At 41.6% G+C, this 25,887-nt stretch overlaps 1 protein-coding gene across 2 annotated transcripts; it reads right to left on the bottom strand.

Annotated features, from left to right (window-relative positions):
* Positions 1-884: 884 nt before the first annotated feature.
* col1a1b (collagen, type I, alpha 1b) lies at positions 885-21,677 on the bottom strand. 2 transcript variants are annotated; one of them, XM_034861269.1, is made up of 51 exons: positions 21,412-21,677; positions 19,732-19,926; positions 19,146-19,177; positions 18,905-18,940; positions 17,945-18,037; positions 17,331-17,402; positions 17,196-17,240; positions 17,012-17,065; positions 16,586-16,639; positions 15,928-15,981; positions 15,636-15,689; positions 15,492-15,545; positions 15,347-15,391; positions 15,204-15,257; positions 15,035-15,079; positions 14,819-14,872; positions 13,052-13,150; positions 12,919-12,963; positions 12,734-12,832; positions 12,587-12,640; positions 12,391-12,498; positions 12,199-12,252; positions 11,222-11,320; positions 11,062-11,115; positions 10,417-10,515; positions 10,117-10,170; positions 9,941-9,994; positions 9,793-9,846; positions 9,616-9,669; positions 9,190-9,234; positions 8,973-9,071; positions 7,909-8,016; positions 7,276-7,383; positions 7,084-7,137; positions 6,898-6,951; positions 6,381-6,488; positions 6,001-6,054; positions 5,775-5,828; positions 5,475-5,636; positions 5,064-5,171; positions 4,650-4,757; positions 4,447-4,500; positions 4,213-4,320; positions 4,068-4,121; positions 3,848-3,955; positions 3,650-3,703; positions 3,372-3,479; positions 2,991-3,279; positions 2,712-2,902; positions 2,360-2,602; positions 885-2,198 (listed from the first exon to the last, which is right to left on the bottom strand). In XM_034861269.1, exons 1-51 carry the CDS (start codon positions 21,491-21,493, stop codon positions 2,052-2,054), a joined length of 4,368 nt encoding a protein of 1,455 aa, XP_034717160.1. In that variant the 5' UTR covers positions 21,494-21,677; the 3' UTR covers positions 885-2,051. The 2 variants fall into 2 exon arrangements, with proteins under 2 accessions (XP_034717160.1, XP_034717161.1); XM_034861270.1 differs by having other exon boundaries at positions 18,905-18,942; positions 19,154-19,177.
* Between the last annotated feature and the right edge of the window lie 4,210 nt (positions 21,678-25,887).

The following is a 25,887-nucleotide window of genomic DNA, read 5'->3' as shown; positions in this document are numbered from 1 at the left end:
TCAAGCAACATGACATCAGACTGACCAGCTTTTGGTATTAGCCTGATTTCTCCGCTCATTTATAGTCAATAGCTACAGCTGACAGGTAGGTAGCAGTTCATTTTCACATTCACGACATAACACACAAACAGGAACCTAACATATTTCCAAAAATGCAAGTAAAAGGGTTTTGTGTGGCTGGGCACCTTTTAATATCACAAAGGATGGTGGTTTAATCTTTTTTCAGAGGGCGACATCTTTTAGATTTTCTGCTTTTGCTGTTGGGGCCAAAATTTCAAAGTAAAACCTGAAAATGTCAAACCACCATAGAGCAGTGCAGCTCTCCTGTTCCTTTGGATTCAGTGTTAAACTTCCCTTGAAAGCAGCTGTTGTTGCACGAGATACCCAGAAGGTGTCGCTGGTGTGTCTTCATCTGATGTGGGAGTTTTTGGGTCTGACGTGTCTCCTCTCCTGTTAACAGGACAAGTCCCCTAGTTTCTGGTGATTATGGAGCTAAAAAACAAGCAAGTGATATGAAAACGGCAATGGCTATGTATCTGATTAACATTTGACTTCTGCTGCACTCTATTACTGTTTTAGCTTTTATTTCATTTACCAGCAGATTTAATAAAAATATGTGTGTATTAATAAAGAAAAGTCAGGTTTAATTATTGGACGTTGGCCTTGTTTTCACTGCTGCTTAAAAGAAATTTACTCTGTGCAACTGCTGTGGAACAGTTGATTCCTGAACCATATTTAACGTCTCTATCAGCCTAACATGCGTGGTCTCCAGGGGTATCTCAAATAATGTGCAATGCAGCTTCAGTGTATGGAGATGTTCTCCAAATCCTAACATCAGATCTTCGTTTCACAACAGTTGCAAAAGAGGACAGTGAAATCTCAGCCACTGAGTAGACCACTTCACATGCTTTATTACAGCACCCAAAATAATAAAAACATCTCAATTTATTTTACATGTACAAAATAAGTACAGAATCTCTCTTTTAAACCATGAAAGTGGGTCTTCTTCAAATTCTTTTTTAAGAAACCCTTCGCGAAAGACATCAACAAACAACATAAACAACAAGGTGGGAGACGTGTGCTGTTTTCTTTTTTAGTGAAGAGGAGTTTTCCACGGGGGGGGGGGGGGGCAACAGACAGAGGGATGAACACTGGACAAATGTGCAGGGAAATGATATTGAACCAGAGTCACTTGCTTTTTTTTATCTACAAAGACATGATTGCATGCATTACATCTGCAGTGATCACCTTTCCAGAACACTTAAGAAGAAAACCATTGCACTGCATAGACAACAAGACAATGAGTGAATTTAGTAGCACCAAAGGTTCTGCAGGCATTAGTGGCAATAATTACAGTATGACAGTGAGAGTTTCACCATCAAACACCAATAACTGGTCCTTGTTGAAATGGCAATAGCACCTTTGAATGTTTTTGATTTCCCCACACTAAACTTGTGTAAAATATACCCTTTCTCATTTAAGAAAAAAATGTCTTGACTTCTTGTTATGAGGTAGCCATCTACATATTGCAATGAAGGTGAACTTCTTTGTTTTTGCTCTTTCGCTGGTCTTTGTCGGAGCAACATTCAGGTGTTTTTTTTCTTTCAAGAATTTAGAACAAGAAGACGCTTTTCAAACTTTTTACAATTTATTTAACACCAGAAAAATGGTACACATCATTTGTTGTTTTCAATGTCCTTCCGCAGTGGTAGAAAATGGCAAAAGTCACCTGTGTTTCATTGCGTGTGTAAACCTTTCTTTTTTCTTTTTTTCTCAATCTCCAAGGGGGAAATTTTACACAAGTATATATTATTTTCTTGTTGCCAGTGGAAACAAAAGATTCTTTTTAAAGTGTCCTTGTGGTTGGTTTTGGTTGAAGTAGCAGTCCCAAAAACTTCTCATGATTGGAAAAACACAAACATCGTCTTCAGTAGAGTGGTTTTAAGCATGTGGACCAATGGCAGCCAAATGAGTTTTGAATGCATAGGAAAAGGATTTAGAGATGACTGCTAGAAAAAAAACAACAATGTCATGTCCATATTTCTTTCTTTTTACAAGAAGCAAACAGGGCCAACTTCGACGCCAAATTCCTGATCAGGTGCACCAACATCCATAGGAGCAATGTCAATGATGGGCAGGCGGGATGTTTTTGATGTCTTGTAGTCAATGACTGTCTTGCCCCATGTGCCAGTGTGTGACTGTGGAGAGGAACAAAAAAAGAAGTAAAAGTCAGAAATTGAAAAAAAAAAAAAAAAAGTGAGTTGCCATCTTGCGTCTCTAAAGGATGATTTTACATATTTCCCTTTAGAAATGTATGTTACTGCATGCTCCAAGACAATAAGAGAGAGAGAGAGCTCACCGTGCAGCCATCCTCGCTGACACTGTATGTGAAGCGGCTGTTGCCCTCGGCTCTGATCTCAACGTCGTTGGATCCCTGGAGAAGCAGGGCCTTCTTCAGATTGCCGGTGGCGGAGTCCATGTAGGCAATGCTGTTCTTGCAGTGGTATGTCATGTTCTGAGAGGCCTGATTGGACATCAGGCGCACAAAGGCCATCTGGATGCTGACGTCCTCGGGATCAGCTCCATCGCTGCCATACTGGAACTGCATGGTGGAGGGAAGAGAGGGTTGCTTTACTGTCACTGACTTCACAGGTCACATTGGTCTAATAGTTCACAAAGAAGATGTGTAGTGCATCTTATTGACTTCTTACCTGGAATCCACCGGTCATGGACTCGCTGAACCAGACGGGCTTCTTCTCTCTGATGTTCTTGCTGAGGTACCAGTTCTTCATGGGAATGCTGGACTCGCTGGGGTAGATGCAAGTCTCGCCAGTCTCCATGTTGCAGTGGACCTTGATGGCATCCAGAGAGGATCCCTGGTTGGGGTCGATCCAGTACAAGTCTGCAACAGAAGAACATGAAACAGTTTAAGTCTGAGCTCATCTTTATCATTATCTACATGCTGAATCGCGGCTCTGATCTGTACTCACCGCTCTTCAGCTCAGGGTGGGACATCTTCAGGTCACGGCACATGCGGACTGGGCTCTTCTGGGAACCGTCGGGGCTGCGGATCTTCTCCACTCTCTGGGTCAGGGTCTTGAGGGTGGTGTCCACCTCCATGTCGCGATCTTGAATAACCTTGGGATCGTCGGCACGATAGTGGCCGCCGCCGCCACGGAAGGGATCGGGTGCCTTCTCCTGAATAGGCTGGCTGATGAAGTCAAATCCACTGCCGGGAGGTCCAGGGGGCCCAGCGGGTCCAGGAGGTCCGGGAGGACCCTGTTTGGTAACACCAGGGGGTTTACAAACTGCAGACAACATTCATAATATCCAAACTATTTGCTTAAGACAAAGATCATAGTGCAACTTACAGAAGGTCCCATCTCTCCATTGCGACCACGAGGTCCAGGGGGTCCGATTGGTCCGGGAAGACCGTTCACGCCATCCTTTCCAGGGATGCCATTAGATCCAGAAGGTCCCTATGGAGCAAAAGCAACATCAAAAACAGTTCAGCTTGACATTATGTGCAGATATAAAACATGGAAATGTGTCAATATCTGACGTCCTGACTCACAAATGCTGCAGAACACTAAAGGCAAAACCTCCAAGTCCCCAATTGGTGGTGAATTTCTGAAGCAGATGTACTTACTCTAGGTCCAGCTGGTCCGGAGGCGCCAGCAGGTCCTCTGTCTCCAGAAGCCCCCTTACAAGCAGAAGAATATGTGAATGTAAAATAATACGAATTAAAAAGTAAAGTTTGAATATGGAAGTGAGAAAAGTTGATTGTTTGATGCAGTAAACTGTAGATTTTTGCTTGCTAATCTATTACTTTCAAACAGTTACTTACAGCAGGTCCGGGCAGACCCTGCATGCCTGTGAATCCTCTGTGTCCCTTATGTCCTCTGTCTCCTGCCTCACCAGCCTCTCCTCTGTCTCCCTTTGCACCTGCAGGGCCCTGAATAATCACAACAGGAGGTTAAAATGTCGTCTCAGCAATATCTGGAGCAATATCTCAAAAACGACTTTCATATACGATGTCGATGCATATTATGTAACAATGAACATACAGCGGGACCACGGACACCAGCAGGGCCAGCAGGACCGGCAGAGCCAGCGGGACCCTAAAGGAAAGAGAGATCGGGAAAATCAGATCAAATCATTTTTTTTGTTGTTTTTTTTTGTTTTTTTTAGATAAGCAGAAAGGGAGCTTACAGACTCTCCACGGTCACCAGTCTTGCCAGAGGGGCCGGCATTTCCGGGGGGTCCAGGAGCACCAGGGGGTCCGGGGGGTCCAGCCTGACCATTCTCGCCACGGTTTCCCTACAGGAAGCAAATCTCCAGTGAGACAATGCTAAGCAGCCAAAGGCTCATTTTTTGTTGGTAATGGGAAGCTATGCTGGACTAAAGGCAAAACATTGATGAAAATTGAATCCAGAGGAGGGTTACCTTAGGGCCAGTTGCTCCATCACGACCAGGGGCACCATCGTGACCGGCAGATCCCTGTGGAAGAGCGGCGAGGACTGTCACTAATCATATTTATCACTGCTAATACAGGCTTATTTACCAACGAATGCTGAATATGTGTGGATGTTTAGGTGCATTTGCTGTGTCCGAGACCCAACTGTGAAGGCACTCTAAAGGTCTCGTACCTCACGACCAGCTTCTCCGGGAGCACCGGACAGTCCAGGGGGTCCAGCAGGTCCGGGGGGTCCACGGGCACCATGAAGTCCAGGAGGACCCTGCTTTCCAGGCTCACCCTGAAGAGAAACACGAGAGAGGTCAGTTTTCTGCATGCAGATGGAACATCTGAGGAGAGCTTTAGAAATAGTCCACATTTAGCCTGTGATCAAGTGCGGTATACTATTATGAGAAACAGGTTTTGTGTTCAACTTTAATGTTGCATTTGTACATTATTGTCCTGTCCTTATGGATAGGAAACACTTATTGTTGCTTAATCCAAAAATCCAACTAATATTCTATCTTATTGGTTGGATAAAATAAAATATGTTAATAAGATATTGACATATTTAGCCAAATGCACTCTGGTCTTGATGAATACTCACAGATGGTCCAGGCAGACCAGGGAAACCACGCTCTCCACGCTGTCCAGTGAGACCGACAATACCACGCTGTCCAGAAATACCTTGGGGTCCGGGGGTACCAGGGGCGCCCTGCACAGAACCACACAGCACTCAGTTAGCAGGCAAATAATGGAATAGAGATCACTGTAGTATAGTTTTTGGCTATAAAAAGTTGAGTGCTGTACTTACATAGCATCACAATCTATTTTTACTTTTACTTGAATTTTTTATTTCTTGCACTTTAGCTATGGTACTTTAAACACTCATTGACTAGTTTTTTTTTTACTTTCATTTTTGCCTTATTTGACTGTAAGCAACTGCAACTCAACAATTCCCCTGAGAGGGTCAATAAACAGATTCTGATTCTGTTGCAGAACTATAGCAGGCTCTCACAGGGGATCCATCAGAGCCAGGAGATCCCTTCTCTCCGGCTGGTCCTGGGGCTCCAGCAGCGCCAGCCTCACCAGGGCGACCAGCTGGACCGGTCTCACCGCGTGCTCCTCTTGCTCCTTCTTTGCCAACTTGTCCAGCGGGTCCGGGGGCCCCGCTAGCTCCCTGGAGACATGCAGAGGGATTCAGGTCAGTGAAGGGAACTCTGCTGAGGACCATGATGGCAATGTACAAACACACTAAAGACAAAAATGTGTTGGTGATGGTGAAAACTGCTGCTTATGTGGACAGGGGGAAACTTACAGGGGGGCCAGGGGGTCCAACTCTTCCAGCAGGTCCGGGGGGACCAGTAGCACCCTACACACACACACACACACACACACACACACACACACACACACACACACACACACACAAACGCAAAGAGGCAACAGAGGTGACACTTAAAAACAGCATTACGGATTTCAGCAACACTGTCACAGCGTGTCATCGAATCCTACAAAATCGCTCATGTAGACGGGATACTTACAGGGGATCCAGCACCACCACGAGCACCTTTAGCTCCAGCGGGACCAGAAGGTCCCTGGTGACAAAAACAACAAGGAAGCACAATTAGTTTAACAAATCTTGGAATAAATCTAACCATTCAAAATTATTTCCAATCATAACATGCATTTTAACTCCATATGGCTTTAATATTGTAATCTAGTTTTAATCATATTACCATCTTCAAATTCTCTGAGTGTGCGTGCGTATGTTATGTTCCCCCCAAAATTTCGTTGTATGTACTTACAATGACAATAAAGTCAATTCTGACCCTTCTAATTCTGAACTCTGCACTTTTTTGAAGTTGGCACACTGTGACTTGTGTTTTTCAAATACATGTATTTGTGTGACATGTAGGCCTACCTGAGGACCAGAACCTCCAACAGGTCCAGCAGGACCAGGAGCACCAGCGTCTCCCTTGGGTCCAGTGTCACCGCTCTCTCCCTTGGCACCAGGCTGACCATCAGCACCCTGAGGTTGGAGGGCAAGACGAGAACCAGTTCAACACAGGTTTTTATCTTACAGTGGGCTTTGTAACAGCATGGAAAGCATCGACATCTGTAGGTTAATATCTGTTTTATTGCATGAAATATAATGGGCAGTGCTGGCCTAAAGGTTATAGAAGAGAGCTTGTGACCAGGAGGTCGTTGGTTCAATACCCAAACCAACAGGATAAATCTGCGTGGGGTGAAATTGAAAGAACGCCCACTAAGGTGCCCATGAGCAAGAAAAATAAATAAATAAATTAAATAAATAAATGCTCAGTAGCCAGCAGATCAGACTGTGGGCAGCTTCCAGGTATAAATGTGTAACTTTGTGAATGTGACAGGTTGTCGTTGCATGAATTTGAATAAACAAATTTGAGATTGTGAGATCTTACAGGAGGTCCAGCAAATCCAGCAGGTCCAGAGGGTCCAGTCTCTCCACGCTCGCCCTGTCAAAGTAATGAGAAGAGTTAGGGCCTAACATTTAAAGTGTCGTGATATCCTGCTAATGGTGTGTAATAGCTATGCAGAAAAAAGTATATTTTGTGTTTGTTTTCTTGTCCTCAACCAGGTGTACTTACAGGGGCACCACGAGGACCGGTGGGTCCAGCAACTCCAACGGCACCAGGCTCACCCTGAAACCAGATAGGGAAATGATGGGATTGCTTGAATGACCAAGTGGAGGAACGTTTCTGTTTATCACTCAAAAGATTGAGTGATAAACATCCCAGCAAAGATCATGAACCTGGATCACTGATATTCAAAGGTCTCACCTTCTCACCCTGAGCACCTTGGGGTCCAGGGACTCCAATAGCACCAGTCATGCCACGCACGCCATCTTTGCCAGCAGCACCATCACCTCCCTTGGCTCCAGCATCACCCTGAAGAGAGAACGCTCATTAAACTCATAAACTTGATATTTGTCTAATCGATTAGAAAAAACTGAGAGTAATCTTCTCTATTCTCTAACTTTGCTAACCACTTTTGGTTATTTGTCAGGGACATCTAACAGAAACACCTCATGCTTGAAATAATAATTTTGGTAAGTATTTCAAGGTACAGTTTAGTATTCTTCATATTTGTCTAATAACCTTCTTCCTACCTGTCTCGCAACTTTCAGACATTTAAGTTTAAGATGTTTAAAAAAGTGATTTACAAAAAGTTGTGAGTAGTCTTTTTACCCATTTTAACTCCTAACTTAAAAAAATCAACTAAATATCACGTACAAAAATAAGGTTTTCAGGTGAGTTCACACTGTAAGTTATTTTCTTTGCGTCTAACTCTGAAAAAATGACAATGACCAGTAAATCAAACTGTTTCCCATTGGCTTTTGAACACTTATATTCATGTTCAGGTCAATAAAGCAGAACTGAGTTAAAAATTGATTGTGCCGGTGTGATACTTACTCTCTCTCCCTTGGCACCGGGGAGACCAGAAGCTCCACGCTCACCGGGCATTCCCTGCATACCGGGGGCTCCCTGACCTCCAGGGGCACCACCAGCACCAGGCTCTCCCTGCACATAATATACACATTATTATCCATAGGTAATCAACTGCAAGTGAACCATCCACTGAAACTTGCAGTAGACAACAATGTTAGGTGAGCTGAAATTTAAGTTTTCTTATTCATAATTATAATCAATAGTTTTAATGTTGAAAGAGTGACTGTGGCTGCTTGTTTGCCTTAATGTTTTGCACAAACAGTTACTTTTATGCTGAAACCATCACCACTGTTGTTAAGGATACTTTTTAACGTGTTTTACTACTTACAAAACATGCATGTTATTTGCTTCTATTCATATTCACTATATTTGTCTTTCTTCTATTTACTTTTGTTCTATTTATTCTATTTTTGTGCACCCTGCTACTCTGAGCACAATGAAAATAGATATCTATTTAATGTCTGTATGTTGTACTGGCAAATATAAGGCGGATAACCATGCTTTATTTTTTCTCTTAGATACATCCAGGGTGGGAAATAAAGGATGGGGAGCATTGTGATGGTTTCTAAATGCCTCTCCAACTGCCCTACCAGACCTGTGTTCAAGCCCAGGGAGAATCGGCAGTTGGATCACCGGCTCCTCTGGCTCTCGTGTCAAATAGCGAGACACCCCCAGACGCTGCCATATGCCTGTCCACTGCTCCTATTCTTGGGATATCTTAATTGTAGAGATTGAATTTCCCTACATTGTATTCTATGATGAATAATTAAAGTTTCGCCTTTCTGACCATCTCACATGGCATGTGATGGATGGATGTTGTATTCAGTATAATCAAGCAGGATAACTGTTTGAAACAGGGATTTGTCCTTGTACTTGTAAGGATGTTCTGTCTTGGATTAATATTTATTTGCATGTTATATATTGGTACTTTTGCAGTGTTGTTGACATAATGATTGGGTCATTTCAAGAGCTGTGTGAGAACTTTTCCACCTTTTAAAAGTGTTTATGTTGTTTGTTTTTTAACCTACCTTGGCTCCATCGTTCCCAGCAGGGCCGGGAGCACCACGTCCTCCAGGTGGGCCGGCGATGCCGGGGGCACCGCGCTCGCCAGGGAAACCTCTGTCGCCCTGAAGGAAAGAGGGACACATGGGTCACGACCAATTCATCTCAAGACGCAAGGTGAATGGGGTTTACCGTGTATTAATGATGAACATGCTTTGCTTCTGAAATGGAGGATGTACTCACTCTTGGTCCGGCTGGGCCAGGGGATCCAACCTCACCAGGGCCGCCCTGAACACAAGAGAGACAGGGGAGAAGAAAAAGTTTAGGAATCTCCCACGAGGAACCAAAAAACAACAGGCGTATGATGACAAATGAATTAAAACATTAAAACTTCAAATACCCGTAAAACTACATGATTTCATGGGATTTGTATTTAACCCTCTAAGGACAAAAAAACGCTTCGCCGCTTCCAAACAATGTTTGACAAAACTCCTACTCAAAAAGAGTTATTACAAAATTTCATAACAGACACTTATTTACCATTTTATTTATGTTTAAACTAAGACTTTGAATTTATTTTAACCAGTGAAAAAATTTCCCCTAAATAAAATGCATGGAGACCTTATTAGCAGAAACGACCTAAGATTTGGGCATCCCTGCGACTCTTACCTGCTCACCAGGTTTGCCAGTCTCACCAGTAGCACCTTGGGGTCCAGGAAGACCCTGCGCAAGGAAGAAAGGCAGTCATTTTAGGGTGGACAAGTGGAATTGTGCCACAGCTCAGAAATATTTCAGCGAAACTTAAAAGGCAGCACTCAGGCTTTCGAGACGCGTTTAAAAACCTACTTGGAATCCGGGAGAACCAACAGGTCCCTGCTCTCCTTTCTCTCCAGCAGGTCCCTAAACAGAAAAAAAGGAAATTCAAGGGTGAAGAACCTTGCACAACACTTTATAGTTAAGTTTTAGTTTTAGTTTATGAAGTTAAGATACATACAGCGACACCAGAAGGTCCAGGAGCACCAGCGTCACCGTCTTTGCCAGGAGCACCCTGTGAACAAAAACATTGCCCAAACCAATTATCAACAGTTTTGATCATTCTGATAAGAAACATATTTTACACTGGTAGAGTTTGATTTGTATTGGTAAAAAATCGATATACATAGTACTTACAACAGCGCCAGTGGGACCAGCGGGACCTCTCTCACCGGGCTTACCATTCTCACCCTGTTTAGAAAAAAGAATAAAGGCCACACTTACATCTGCTGTGCAAGGGATCAGTTATTCCTATTAGATGTCATTTTCATGGGTTGAAACATAATCTGAAAACTACTTCTGATTCTTGGTGATATCATATTTGAGTGACTTTCAACAAATGAATTAGTTAAAGGTTAGGGAAGGGTTGTACAAACTAGCAAGTAATGATCCTATTACACAATGAATGAAACACAATGAATGGGGCCGTTAACTCACAGTGACTCCCTTGGGTCCGGGGAATCCCATAACTCCAGGCTGTCCTCTGGATCCAACAGGGCCAGCAGGTCCAGGGCGTCCATCTTGTCCAGGGGCACCCTACAGATCATCACAAAAAGAGAGAATACTGAAAAATAAATATCTCTCTTATCACAGGTTGTCTCTCCTATGATGATTAAACAGATTGTTTACAAGATGAAGTTCTTCTTCACTGTATTAACCCTTGAGTTGTCCTCCGTCTGTTTTGCTTGTTCACAAAGTATAAATTATCACCCAATTCCATGTTAGATCTTCTTAGCCAACTTTATAACAACTAATTATCACTATAGTTATACACTTATTTATGGAAAATTAACTGTTTTTGCCTCATTTTTTCAACACTTTTTGAATTCATGTTCAATAAACCTCCTTTACATTAAAGTATAAACCTAATTAAGTTACAATCAGAAGAACATATGTTGATGGATAATCACAGCCTGTTTTGTGAATGAACCAACCGTGTCATTTTTTGGGCAATTTTGTTGAAAGAAACCCACATTTTTGACTTAGAAACTTTAAAAAACAGGTTTGACCCGAGGATCACATGAGGGTTAAGTACACTTTTACGTCATTACTAGCAGAAATTATTTGTGAGTCAATACTTACAGAAGGTCCAGTCTTGCCATCGGGGCCGGGGCTTCCGGGGCTACCAGTCATACCCTGTGGAGGGAAGGCCATTTGGTGAGTGTGAAGACAAACAAAGAGATTTATGTTTAGTTATAAGATTATAGAATTATTCTGTAAAGAAATGTGTTGCAGAACTCACCTTGGATCCAGGTGCGCCAGGAGCACCGGGGCTTCCAGACTCACCAGTGGCTCCCTGAGCTCCCAATGCGCCATTGGCACCACGCTCACCAGGGGCTCCCTGTCATACAAGTTGGGGAAGAGTCAAGAGAAATCTCCACAAGTTGGTGAAGTTTATAAGAAAAATTATCTCTTGGTTAACTTTTAACTTTTATCTCTAAGGTTTGACTCCCATAGCGTGAGATGTAAGATTGTGAATCGGGTAAAATTTTAAATGTGTAAAGATAACAACTGGTTGAGATAAAAAAAAATCACGATGCGTAGGGCGAAATCTACTTTTGATTCCACTTGTTTCACTTCAGACGTCACTGCATTTTCTTGGTTTATTTATTTGAGGAGTTTTTTTCTATTTATTTAGTTATTTGAATTTTGGATTTGTTTTGAATTTTGGATTTGGTCTAAGTAATAATGTTTGATATTTAGGATAAAATACAATTTTAGTTTTAGTTTTAGTTTAGTTTTAGTTTTTTTCCACAGTTCCTGAATTTTATCAAATTGTGACTTGAGTGTATTGCATCCCTAATAATTGCTACTGTTCATCATGTCATTTCATTATTTCAACAGCTACATTCAGTGGGTGAGTCATGTTTCTGTATATATTGCAGTTACATATTTCTCTCTCTCTTTCTCTCCCCCCAACCAGTTGAGGCAGATGGCCGGCCATTAAAAGCCTGGTTCTGTCAAAGGTTTCTACAAGTAAAAAGAAAGTTTTTCCACTTCGTGGTAACATCAAATGCATTCTCTTTGGGGGGAATTGTTGGGTCTCTATCTGTAAATGATAAAGGGTGGGCTAGACTTACTGTATCTGTAAAGTGTTCTGAGGTAACTCCTGTTATGTTTTGCCACCTTAATTAAAATCTAATTGAATACATTAAGACGTTGTGGCTAAATGTATTCCCGAGCTTGTTGAGGACTCCTTGGGTGGATTGACTAACTCACCTTACCACCAGCAGCTCCATCAGCACCAGGGAACCCACGAGCACCAGGGGCACCCTAAAAGAACAAACACACACACCAACCAACCAAACGCGTCACTAACTACGCAAATACACTTCAGGGGTAAATCCCCTGGGGATTTTGTTGTGACTACAGTGTCTAACAGAAGTCCATGTGAAAAAAGAAGTGACATACACGCTCTCCAGGGGGTCCACGGGGTCCAGCACCACCGGGCTCTCCACGTCCTCCTCTCTTGCCCTCCTCACCGGAGTTGCCAGGAAGTCCCTGAACTCCAGCGGGGCCCTGGAAAAGAAAGCAATGTCGTTAGAAACACTTATTTCCTAAATATCCCACAGCATGCTAAATGGATGTAATGGATTATAAATCTTACAGGCTCTCCCTTAGCACCGGGCTCTCCCTTAGGACCAGAGGGACCATGGTCACCCTGTTGGCAGAAAAACACACATTTCATCTCTATTACTGAACAAGCAATTTGTGTTTGTACCAAACATTCACACAATCATGTGTCACTACTTACATTGTTACCCTTGGGACCAGGAGCACCAACAGCTCCCTGAGCTCCAGCAGGACCACGAGAGCCAGGGAAACCTGGAGCACCAGCGATACCAGCAGCACCCTGTGGGATTAGAGAGTTGGGGTGTCAGAACACAATGTGTGCAGAATTCAAGTGGCATGAATGTAATCAGTGAACATGATACTTACAGGAGAACCTTTAGCACCAGCTTGGCCATCAGATCCTGGGGCGCCCTGTGGGAGAGGAAGGAAATAAAAAGCGTTCAGCACTGAATTGCATTACTATTTTTTAACAGAAAAATAAAGTCCAGTATCTACTCACAGCAGCTCCGGCGGGTCCAGAAGGTCCTGGGTTACCAGGCTCACCACGGGATCCCTGGGGTCCGTCATTTCCACGGCCTCCTGCAGGTCCGGTCTCTCCCTGTGAAGGGAAGCAACAACGTCTCCAAAATCTGCCATTTGAATAATGTAAATCTCTTTCTTTCTAGTTTCCATTTTGTTTTGGGGTTGTGCTATTTCATCTTTACAATGTTCCTTTCTTCTATTCTTTCAATGTTGTGCTTCTATGTTATGTTTTATGTATTCTTTGTTTGCTATGTGAAGCACCTTGCCACTTTGTTTTGACAAGGGGCTATAATAATAGTATACTATTATTTATCTATCAATTAGAAATCACAAACAAGAAGTCCAACTTGGCACCCAAGAGATTAAGTATACAATTACATTACATTGTCAATTGATACCAGTGGGACATTTCATTGTGTTATTTCTTCAGCTTGCACTGAGAGTTCAAGTACAAGTGAAGAGTGTAAATAGTCACCACACTGATCTTAAATTGGTTTTATTGCAAGTCTCCACACAGTCATTTGATTCTGCTGTTGTCGTAGCCCAGTTTCTAAGGAAGATCCTGCACTCTGCTCTTGCTACAGCATCAACATTTATTAAAGAACCTAACGTTTCAGCCCCGCTGGACCTTTATCAAGAGTATCTTTAGTGTTCATATTTGAAAATACTCTTTACTGGTGCTCTGGAAGTTCACCTGGTAGAGCATGCACCCTGTGTAACAAAGCTCAGTCCTTACCGCAGCGGCCCAGAGTTTGAGTCCGACCCGCGGACCTTTGCTACATGTCAACACCCCTTTCTCTACCTGCTTTCCTGTCTTCATCTATCTTATCAAATAAAGGCCTAAAAGCCACAAAAAAAAAAAAAATACTCTTGTCAAAGGTCTAGAGGGGCTGAAACGGGGGCCGGGATTCTCCTTTTTCAAGTCTAATTTGAAATTTTCCAAAGCACATGCATAGAAGAATTTTTGGATGTGTGTATTGTGTCTTCATGAAGTGTGTGCATGCGTGCGTGTGTAGATGCCATCTGATGGCTACAGTGTTCACCGGGGGTCCAAATTTCAAGACACATGTTTTGTTTTCAGATTTACACATTGGTGGCTAATGGTTGACGTGTGGCTGTAGAGTGACAGAGCTTAATCCTTCGATACCCCCCAGTTTTCCTACTATAATGAGAAAGACCAGGGAGATATTGAGACAGCTCTTCAAGTGGATAACAACAGCAGTGAGAGGGTAATAAGTTATGATAAAGTTTCTCCTTAGGTTCCCTGGCTGTAGGAAAAACCCTTATCTGAAGGCAACACACAAGTTTCATTAGACATGAAGGGTGATAACCCTTGCAAGCCTGGACAGCCTGTTTTGTGGTTGGGGGGAAACAAGCATACAGCATAGTACCGTAATATTTTCCAACGCATAGGGATCAATCTTGTATCATGTGCTGAACATTGCATATGAGAATTTTCCCGTTCTCTAACAGAAAAATAAAATATCAATTGTTTTTTTCCCACTAGATGGTGCAGTTAAGTTAGATAAAAAAACTAAAAATCTTTTTAGACAAAACATAAAGTTTTTCTATGGGAACATAACTTGAAGTTGGAAAAAAGGCAATGGATTGCATTATATCACAGAATATGGCAATATGTTTAAAATGCCAATAATTTTGAAGCTTGGGTCCTCTGGTGATTCCCACCCCTACCATGTTTATGGGCAAATGCATTGGATATGAAAAATGTATTGGGTAGACTTGCCTTAGCACCAGCACCGCCGGGGAAGCCAGGGGCACCAGCAGGTCCAGTAGGTCCCTAAAGAGTAAAGAGACGTGATGTTAGCAGGCATCCGTATGTTTGATGAAATGATAATTACAGAGCAGTGCATCAAACCCTTTCACAGTTTTACACAGGTGGTATGCCCTTTCAAACACCTCCCATTAAAGTTAAAGCAGTTCAATAAGAACTAATACTTACAGGGGGTCCAGCAGCACCAGTGTTGCCATCATTACCACGAGCACCCTACAGAGGAGAAGATTGGATTAAAGTCATTTGTATTTGTATAAAAGTATAGATTCAAATTAAATAGTTTCATATTTCATAAATAGTATTCAAATTATAGCATGACAGGAAGAGCAGCGCTTACAGCAGGGCCAGGAGGTCCAGGGCGACCTCTCTCACCAGGAAGACCACGAGCACCCTAGACAAGACACAAAAAACAATAATTTGGCATTGCTAAACTAAAGGATGATGTATGTGTCAATAAATTGAGATGAGACAAAAACGTACCATGGCACCGGGGATACCGTTCTCACCAGATGCACCAGGTTCACCCTGTAGACCAATACAGAGGGAAGAATGAGCTCTTGTTGTTCAAACTGATATTTCTGTTTCATCCTGCTTAGGTGACCAACAGCACATCCTGCCATCTTACCTTGGGGCCAGCAGGTCCAGCATCTCCCTTAGCTCCATCCAGGCCGCTAAATCCCTGTGCACAAAATCAATCAGGGTCAGTGACAACATCACAGCAGCGGAAGACAGTGATTTTTTGGGGTATTCAATGTTCTTCCAAACTCACTCTGTGTCCCTTGATGCCGGGGAGTCCTGGGGTTCCGGGGAATCCACGAGCACCCTGCAGCAGGAAAACAAGAGATGTGTAAGAAACAACACGCAAATGCATCCACATTCTTTATCAAACTTTCATATTTAGGGTTTTTCTGCAACTAGAGAGTTTTCTGACCTACTGAACATACTGGCAACTTATTTGAAATTACCTCATGCAAACCAACAGGTTACAGATAAAATGCCAATGTAGTAATCATTGGTGGCTGACCATCATCTGACACTCGCCCTAAGTGGGCATCACTCACCTGAGGGCCAGCAGCTCCACGCTCACCGGGGCGACCAGCTTTGCCGGGCTCACCCTGTTGCAGACACGCAGAGTATGAGGTTAGTATGGGCTGATCATTGTGTGGAAGTATGACCCCTAACTGACTATGTATGTATCCTTCAGACAATAAATACATTTCAAATTAAGATTTATGACATATATCAAGCAATTTATTTTATAAAGCACAATTCAGACACAAAGGCTATTCAAGGTGCTTTACATGAGCCTAAACATAGGACACAAATAAAGCAGAACAATTTAAAACTTCATTAAAAAAATTGAAACATAGAGATGCAGGAATGTCTATCTCTAAATTAATTCAGGGTAAGCAATGCCAAACAGAATTTTTTTAAGTCTTGATTTGACAAAAAAAAAGGGTTGAGGCAGATCAAGTGTTCTGAATGTTTATTCCAGATCAGCGGTACTTAGAAACTAGAAGCTGCTTGTGCATGTTTAGTTCTGACCCTGGCGACGATGAGCAGGCCTGTCCCAGATTATTTTAGAGCTCTGGATGGCTCGTAATAGAGGAGCATATTACATATGTATTTTTATATCACAAAGACAACAACAATAACAAGGACGCAGTTAGAATGTGGATATAAATGCACAGGAATGAAAATGATCAATAAATCACTTACATCATCTCCGTTCTTTCCAGGGGGTCCGGCGGGACCACGGGGACCCATGGCACCCTAAGGAAACACAGTAAATGACTGGATTAGCACTAAATTAATGTTTACTATTTGAAGTAAGTGTTTGAACATTCACTATGTCATTAAAGGTAAAGAAGAAGGGGTGAGGGGGTATTTTTCGCTGACAAAATGAGGTGCGTGCAGATGTGTGAAAGTGGGTCAGTGATTAACAGGAAGTAACAGGGGCTATCAATAACAAATACATACATGTAATTTATTTTTATCAAATCGCATTTAAATTAAAGTTCATGAAAACCGGTAAATGCAGCAAAGTGTCATGCCTCAATAATGTGGACAAAACTCCAAAGACATTTTTGACACAGACAAATAAATTGAAACATTGATTTAGAGGAAGATTTTTGGTATACTCACAGAAGCACCGGGCTCACCGGGCTCACCAGGGGGGCCAGTGAAACCCTGGGGACCCTGATGGATAACAGAGAACAACAGATTTGAATGTTTGTGCATTGATCTTAGATGCAATGTAAAAATAGATGCGGATAGTTAGCTATGTTACAATGAGAATCTTAGCGTTGATGTAACTGGGAATACTCACAGAGGAGCCAGGGGGTCCAGGAACACCACGACTACCCATAGGACCCTGTTGATGAAGATCAGAAAAGATTATTACCTACAGTCCAAACACGAACATATTTGGCAATAAGAGTGCATTAAGAAAAAGCGTTCATACCATTGGGCCAGGGATAGTTCCACCGCCGCTGGATTTGGAGTGGTCAACATAGCTCATCTGAGGAGAGAAGTTCTGTATGGGGAGAAGAAGTAGTAGAAAGAGAAATTATTCACTGAGTATAGGTGAAATAACACTTACAGTTAATGTAGCGCATAAGGACACCAAAAAAGTTACTTTAAATCACATGCTACAGTATAAAGATTTGTAATGAAAATGTAGCACAGATGTTGAGTTCAACATTAACATGTTCTGCTTGGTGGAACTTTAATGGGATCAGATCAAGCCCTTGATGTTGTGCATTTTCCCCAGAACTAAACCCGAGGACCAGGGAGCTGTCTGCTCTCCCAATGGTGAAATAAACATGCACGGAGGAAATTTCCTAGCTGCTTCTCTCTAGCACAAAGCATCTCCTGCTGATCTTTCTCCTCAAATGTGTGCAAAATGAAGAACTATTTGGTAGAACTGATACAGAAGTTGATCATTGTATGAATAAGAGAGCCTCTGAGGGAAACTCAGATGTTTTTTTAAGCTGTTTCTCATTTGTAAACAGAATCGTGTCATGTATATAACGCAACCTGAAGACTTCCTGGATGTTGTGACATGGAGATACTTACTCCGCCAAGGCCAGGGGGGCCGGGGGGGCCGGGAGGGCCAGGAACACCAGGCTGTCCATCCAGTCCATCATTGCCAGGAGGACCAGCAGGACCCTGTAGAAAAGTAAGGCAGACAGTCGGTTAGCATTACTCTTTACTAATTATTTTGTGTTTTAATTTATGTAATTCATCCTTAACTTACAGGAAGAGCTCATAGGCAACCAAAGTAGAGAAACTGTCATTTCTAAGAAATATTGATCTATATTGACAAATGACACTGCTATACTGCACATTCTGTAATGTCTATCACAAGTCTTTTTAGTGTTATTTTCAGATATTGATAGTTTTTGCTTCTTGCTGTGCCTCAAAATGGAAGTGAACCAGCTTTTGAATCACACATTTGCAAAAAAGTTCAAAATTAGTTCAATTCTGAATTGTGTTTCTTTCTATTGTTACTTTACACTTATTTCATATTACTACAATTTGCTTTATTAACCAATAAACCAATTTGCGTTATGTGACCTTTCAACTTTTGATGACCTGTTGACCTTGTGACCTAATTATCAAAGTTCATCAGAAACCATTACGTCAATGAGCCAACATATAACACAACTGTGTTCACCATAACATTTTTTGTCAGTAATTGGTGAAAGGTTTAGCAAAGAAAAATTATGACTTTAAAACATTGCAAATCACACGCATTCAACCTATTCAACCACGTGTAGCAGTGCTACATGACTTGTACTGAATAAGCCAAACCAATACAACACAATGAGCAACACACAGGGAAACACTAATGTGCCGGTGATGGGACTAATGCATCTAACTTCTTTGTTATAGAAAATAATCATATTCAAGAATTAAACATTGTTCTTGTCCACAGTTAGTTTGTCCAAATATATGCAATTATTTTTCTAAATAACATAGGTGTCATTTGCATTAAAGGGCAGAATAAGTCTCTTGAAGTGAACTGGAACCTACCGGATCTCCCTTGGGGCCAACGTCTCCCTTTGTTGGCTACGGATAGACAGAAAAAAGGGAGTGAGGCTATGCTGCAATGTTTCATCCAGACTGTAAAAAACAAGTGCATCATCTAGAATATGAACAGACAAACTAAACTGGGCCATGCCTGCATCTCCAAAGAGAGACCAATATTACGTTTCTCAGGCTTTTATAGTCACACATATTTTTAAATATAAAACAAAGATAAATGGCCAAATACCTCATTCCCATCTGGAATCACGGGTGGGTCCACTAAACCAACAAAGAAAAAGAAAATGTCAAGACCTCTTAAACATTAATGAGAGACACACTCAAAACGTTGGACATTTACAAAATAATGTAAATGTTTATGTGGCAGGTCCAGGCTGGGAGTTGACTATAATTTTACAATGAAAAACAGTATTTCATAAAATTACTAGAAAATTCATTTGATCATAAATATTTTCTGTAGTGACAAAAGGAGGGAAATAAATTATAATATATTGGGAGACGTGACGTGTGTTCCACCTGCAGTTTTCCTGCACAGGTAGGCATGTTGGGATATTATTTAATTATTGCCAGACTTCGCCAAAGAGCAGGTATAATCCACCGTTAAAAGAATGCATATTGAAAATAAAATGAACAAAAGGTAAATCCAAAGTGATTATTTTCTGAATAAAAATCCTCAGGAGAGTAGGCAGGCTTAGGGCCTCAAGTCCATTAGTGGCCACAGAGCCATGGGTGGTCAGAGATGAGGTGGGAGGCACCAGGTGGCGCCACAAAGCTAAATAACCACAGAAATGCTGAGGAGGATGAAGGTGAAGTACCCGCGGTGTCGGGGCAGATAGGGCAGCACTCTCCGTCTGGGATGATGGGGTCGTCGCAGTCGGATGTGTCCTCACAGATCACCTCGTCGCACATGACGGTTCCACTGTCACAGACGCAAATCTGGCAGGGCTCTGGTTTCCATACATCCTTGTCGTTGTACAACTGTCCGTCTAATGAGCAGCTGCCAAATAAGCCTGAGAGGAGAAAACCACAGTGAGTTTGGTAACATTAAATGAGATCAATATACAAAAAAGAAGGAACATCTTAACACTCTGTATAATAAATGCCCCAAATTAGGTCTAGCATCAGTAAACACAATGATGTACAACGTGCTGGTAAGATTTAGTTTAACATTGGCTACACCTGCACAGTGAATCATATGGGAACCAGATGTGCCCAATAGGCTTAGATGAGACAACAGGCTCTGTTTGCAGAACAGCAGAATATTCAGCAAAATAATTATTTAGTATTTTTCCCATTGCAGAACAATATTGCTCTTTCAATTTTTGGTCTGTAAACTAATCAGCTCTGGCCTCTGACTTGTGGCACACAGCCATTTTTGTTTTTGTTCGAGAACTTGTATCATTCTAGCTAGATTAGGACTTTATTCGAGTCACAGGAACCAACTTTTAATGAGTTATTTGTGATCAGGAAGAGATCTTCTAATGAAGTATAACATCAGTGCCTGTCTACAGGAGGTGCAAGTTATTTGGGCCTGGTAAATGTTAGAATACAGGCTTGAATGTTCAACAGAAAAAATGCAGCAAAAGCACCTATCCAACAATTCTGATCAGATGGAGTTCAAGACTTTCTCCTCAATAACTAGGAGTGGAAAATTACACTGGGCCTAATCACTTTTCAATCTGGTGGATGTGTGGGCCTTGGAGGTGGGAGGGCAGAGGTTTGGAGGATGGAAACACAGTTCCAGTGTTTGCCACTGAGTGGCGCTGTTGACCTACAAAACGAGATCTTCCGCACCCTTCTTTCTGCATGGTGATTAATTGATGTCTAGACTTTTTTCTTGATGTCGACGTCAGGCTTGGGCGATTTTTCCATTGTCCTTTTTTCAGCTAATTAAACCAAGTTTTACGAAATGTTATACAAATGTTCTTAAATTCAGTGGGACATCGTCATGAAGTTTTTGTGTAAAGTTTAACCTTCTAATAGCTGAACATTTGTCCACTTTATTAGTTATGGTTCCGCAACAAACTTTGTCTTCTCATTTTGTATGCATTCATGTTGAAAGTACTGAGAAACATCCAACTAAATGCAATTAAGAGTTCCTCAAATGGATTTGCCATTTTCTAATTTATACATTCTTGTGCTCTGCTTCAACTCTCTTTGAACTCAATGTCCTGTCATTGCGCATCAGAGATAGTGCAGCTGCTCCCCTTATGTTTGCGCGGACGCACAGTGTGCATGTGTCTGCACGTCGATGAGAGCAGCAAACAATAAAGAAAAGCTCTATGAACTCCCATTTGCTTCCACATCTTCCCCCCAAAACAAACCCCATCAAAACGCTTCAACGTTAACAACTTTCATAATCTCTGCGCGCTGGAGTCAGGCATCACGCATAGTTCAGTTCCAACAAACTGCTCAGCATCCTTGCGGGCTCTTCACATCCTTAGGATGCCACAGTCCCAAAACAACTCAAATCAATGTTTGAAAATGATACTTACTATCCTCCTCGCCTTGACCTCTCGCCAAAAGCACTGCTGCGCTGAGCAACAGCGCTAACCGAATATCCACAAAGCTGAACATGTCTAAATATTAGACATGTAGATTCTTTGCGACACAGGGGGAATCCTTTTTTTCCTCAGACACCACTCATACAGGGCAGGGTCCGGTGTGTGTGTAACTCCAAAATCCAGACCCCAGCTGAAACTCCCTACTGCCTAAACAAATGAGTTAGCTTGGCTTTTATATGCCAAAACTTTTGGGGAGGTCCTGTGCGCACCAGATAACTTGTACATGTTCAAGTCCCAGAGTCCCTCCTTCATCAGAGAGAGGGGCTGTCTTTAAACATGTCAAAAAAGTTCACGTTTCAGCTCAAACGTGGATGATGAGGACACTCATCATTTACGCGCCGGCTCACTACCGTTCAGACGTGTTTGATCATCTTCATGCTTCTCCATGGATGTTTCCTAATGAGGCTTTTTTTGGGGGAGTCGGCATCAGACCTGAGACATTGTGTCGCTGAGCTGATTTTTCATCTTCTGGACTCTGGATGATTTTATTTATATAGCTTATCCATCGCAGTTTAGCCTTAATTTGGCACCAGTTTATTTGGGATATGCTGTTGTACAGGAAGTTATTTCATGGGCTCAGCGGTTCCATTAAAGAAGGAATGGGTTAAGAATGATGTATTTCGTGCGCCATTTATGCACGGAGAGAAAACCAGATGAAGATTAAACTATTACCAAGATAATTTGAGGATGCATGATGACTAAACAATGTTCTATGCACAAGTTCTTCAGCGCTTCTGTCCCTTGAGGACATTCTGAGGGAATCACACTCGTGTTTTTATAAAAACTTGATTCTGGGCCTTTAACTGCAATTTCACACCAACAGTAAAGCACAAATGTATAACTGATTGTAACCAGGTGTACTGTCCTTTAAGGAAAGTCAATTTGAAGTCAACATGACATGTTAACATTTTCTCATCATTTTGGTTCCCAACTATACAAATACAATGCAGGCTAACAATAATAGTGCTTTAATCTTTGTTTCCAATTCAAAGTTAAAAATAATCAATAATCCAGAATGAGCAAAGTTTTTATATCATCTACAACAACCTCTGTTGAAACAAACTTTTCCAAAAGAGGCATGTACATCTCATGATGTTGGAGACAGGGAGCGAGAGAGGGAGAGAGAGAAGAAAATTTGGCAGATCCACAAAGCAGTCTGGTTACACTGTGGACACGTTGCAGCTTCTACAACTACAGTATGGCCCTAGTTGACCTTTCATTTATTGTCTGCTGCTGCCTTCTTCTTTTTCTGACATTCAACTCAAATAATCTGTCCTGTTGTCAGTAGCAGACATTTCTCACATGCACTAGACTGAATGATCCAGTAGTGGAAATCATCAAACTATGGAATAATATTGTATTGTATGTGATCATAAAAGGGAATGTTTTAATTCTGAAATAAACCTTGTATCCATTTTGTTAAGCATCTGTTCCTCTTCATCTAATAAAAGATGGGTGTCTTCTCAAACACTTGTTAAACAGACAGACAGCTGTCAATCTCTATTTCACTGATTCTTTAAAAACAATTCTCCCTATTTTCTGCAAGCTGTTACGGTACGCCTTATGTCATGCATCCATTGCAGCCTGCAGCAGGTTTACATCACCTTTCTTGAGCATGGAGATGCTGCTTTGTAACTAATATCAGTGCAACGTAGTAGTATAAATATGTCCTGGAATTTTGAATTCAAATAAAACACTGCATGAGCAAAAAACTGCCCTTTGTGAATGAATCAACTGTAATATAGAAAAAGTATGAGCCAATTATCCAAGTCTAGCTTTTCTCCAGTATATTCTATCCTTCCTTTCAAATAATTTCAGGCATCTCTTTTGGTGTTGACCATTTTACATTTTAAAAAAGCACACTGACTTGTTAGTTGATAGTTTAAAGGCATTGTTTGTAGCACATGCATAATGCAACAACAAGTGATTTGAACTGCCACAAGTGCACTTTCAAAATAAGACACACCCATTTAAGTGACTTTTTTGATGAAAAAAAGAATAGAAGGCTGAGAGGGGGAACTGTTAAAGTTACACAGTTATCAGAGGGTTCAGGGTGTTTTGAGTGAAATGAAAATAGGGAAGTCCTGTTTCACACGGTCCTGCTGTATTTCTGAGAGGAAACCCATTTGATAAGCCCTAGTGCCTGTGTGGTGTCTGTGATTTTAACTTTTAAAAAACCTTCAGCGCAATAATATGACTTTTTGTTTTTGAAAGTGCAAACTTAAGATGAAATGTTTTATCACTACATGGAATCCGTCTTTGAATGTACTTTCTCAGTGACTTTCATGAGTGAAATGAAGCCGAAGCTGACAGGACAGCGTTTAAATAGAACTGGTAATTTTCTGGTGTTTGGAGTTGCTGCAATCTATAATACATCTTTTTTTTGTGGCGAGTCTCTCAGAGTTCAGACTGGTGGTTTGGGTGGAAGGGCTCAGAATGAGTTTACGGTGTTTTAGCTACATTCAAATATCCTACCACTGCAGCCTCAGAGCTATATGCTTTCTAACTGGTGGACAAGATATTTAGCATATTTTAGCAAAGAAATTGCTGTCAGCTTCTTCATCCAAGAAACAGTTGTTAAGCTGAAACAGAAGGAGTATCAAAATTAAAATTAAGAATTTAAATATTTAAATTGGAGCCACCAAGTTTAGCCAACTCAAGGGAGGAAATTCAAAGTTTGTCATTGGCATTTTGTGGAAGTAGCACAAGCCTGAGCTTTAACACGTTACTCAATTTTGTCATGAGTTTCGACCTGTTAATGAGAATAAAGCGACTTTTTACCACAATAAAAAGCTGACAGGCCACCCCATACAGTCTATGGGCCTCCCTGGGAGAAGCATTTATGAACGAAAGCTGTTTGATGGTGGAGGGCGTCATGTGTTTGTTATGAGTGGTGCAGACCCTCAGGAGGCCTAAGGAGCAACAGCAACTCTAATAGGATCACCTTACTTGAGGCAAAAATTTATTTATTTTCTTTCTTTGCATAAATAGGTTTACATGGAGCGTTAAGAGGAGGCAGAGCTTGTACGGTGAGGCCAACTGTGCATTCCCCAGCAAGCCTCTGAGCTGTAGCCAGCAACACGTAGCATCTGCCTGGCCTTGTCCACGTGTTCCTACTTGTAAGTCTCTGAGCCTTTGCTGCTCCAAACTCTAATACAGCCAAACCCTCTCTGTCTCCCTCTTCTTCTTTCTATCACTTACTGCCCAGAGGCTCCTTTTCTTCTACATCATTCAAGGTGCCCCCAGGTCATTTATTTGTATTTGTGCTTTTTTTAGACTATAATGTCTCCTTTAACTCACTGTCTCACTCCATGATAAGACCATTATTACTTGCTGTTAAACCTTGGTTCCAGGCCATTATGATGTTTATGATAAACTATTTTCAATTGCGGGTTTTTCATTCTTTGTTTATATAGAAGCTCATTTTAGGCCCACCTGCCTCAGACAAATTACAGGGTACGATGAGGGGAATTGTACAGCATTGCAAATATATCAGTCACTGTACAGTATATCTTTAAATTCCAAATGGCTGTTTTCCCTTGTACTACCAAACTGTAATAATGTTTATCTTAACAGTTTTCTGAAATGTTAGGTGGCCATTGTAAAAAGTCATGGTAGCCACTTATAATACTGTCATAAAAAGTATTATTCTCTGTATTGATATTGGTGATTCTGGCTACTTGGTATCGGATCGAAACAAAATTTTGTGGCATTACTAGATAGAAAAAACAATTTAATTCCCCCACTGAGGAATTAATAAAGTGCTTCTTCTTCTATAGACAATTCTATATACTGTAGATCCTTACATAAGCCACTGTCCATGGTGGTTAAAATGCCATCGCATAATGATTCCAACTAGGGACCTCGATTGCATGCAATACCCTCTTCTCTCCCTAACAAGTTCCTGTCTGCGTCTCTGTTGCAATCTATCTACAGTAGGAAAATGGCTGAAAAATATTCTTTAAAAAAAAGTGACTGTCCAGAGTTATGACGTGTTACTACTTCAGGTCGTATGAGCCAACTCCTTGGTAAACCTCAGATCTGCAGCAGAGATCCTCATTCACAGTCAGGACAGCCTGAGTCTGCCGTGTACGTGTACAGACAACCAAATAACTAGTATGACTACACCAATCGCCTCCATGAAAATAAACCTTCCAGCTCTGGCTCAGACTCTACAAGTTCATTCAAAGCAGTAGCATCAGTTGGAGAAAAAAAGAGAGACTTCCACGCGGCATTATGGGTAAATGCTCAATTACAGGGTGAATGCTTCAGCGCACTTCTAACTGTTGCTTCAAGTAGAGCCCTATGTGAACTGCAATCATCTCATAAAGGCCCAACTTTTGTCTTCTTAGTCTGCAGGCTGGGGTTGGTGCTGGCTGGCTGAGCACTACTTCACCACAACAGTAG

The sequence above is a fragment of the Etheostoma cragini genome, chromosome 21 (genome assembly GCF_013103735.1).
Source record: "Etheostoma cragini isolate CJK2018 chromosome 21, CSU_Ecrag_1.0, whole genome shotgun sequence".
Classification (NCBI taxonomy): Eukaryota; Metazoa; Chordata; class Actinopteri; order Perciformes; family Percidae; genus Etheostoma; species Etheostoma cragini.
This window is presented reverse-complemented; position numbering and strand designations above follow the sequence as displayed.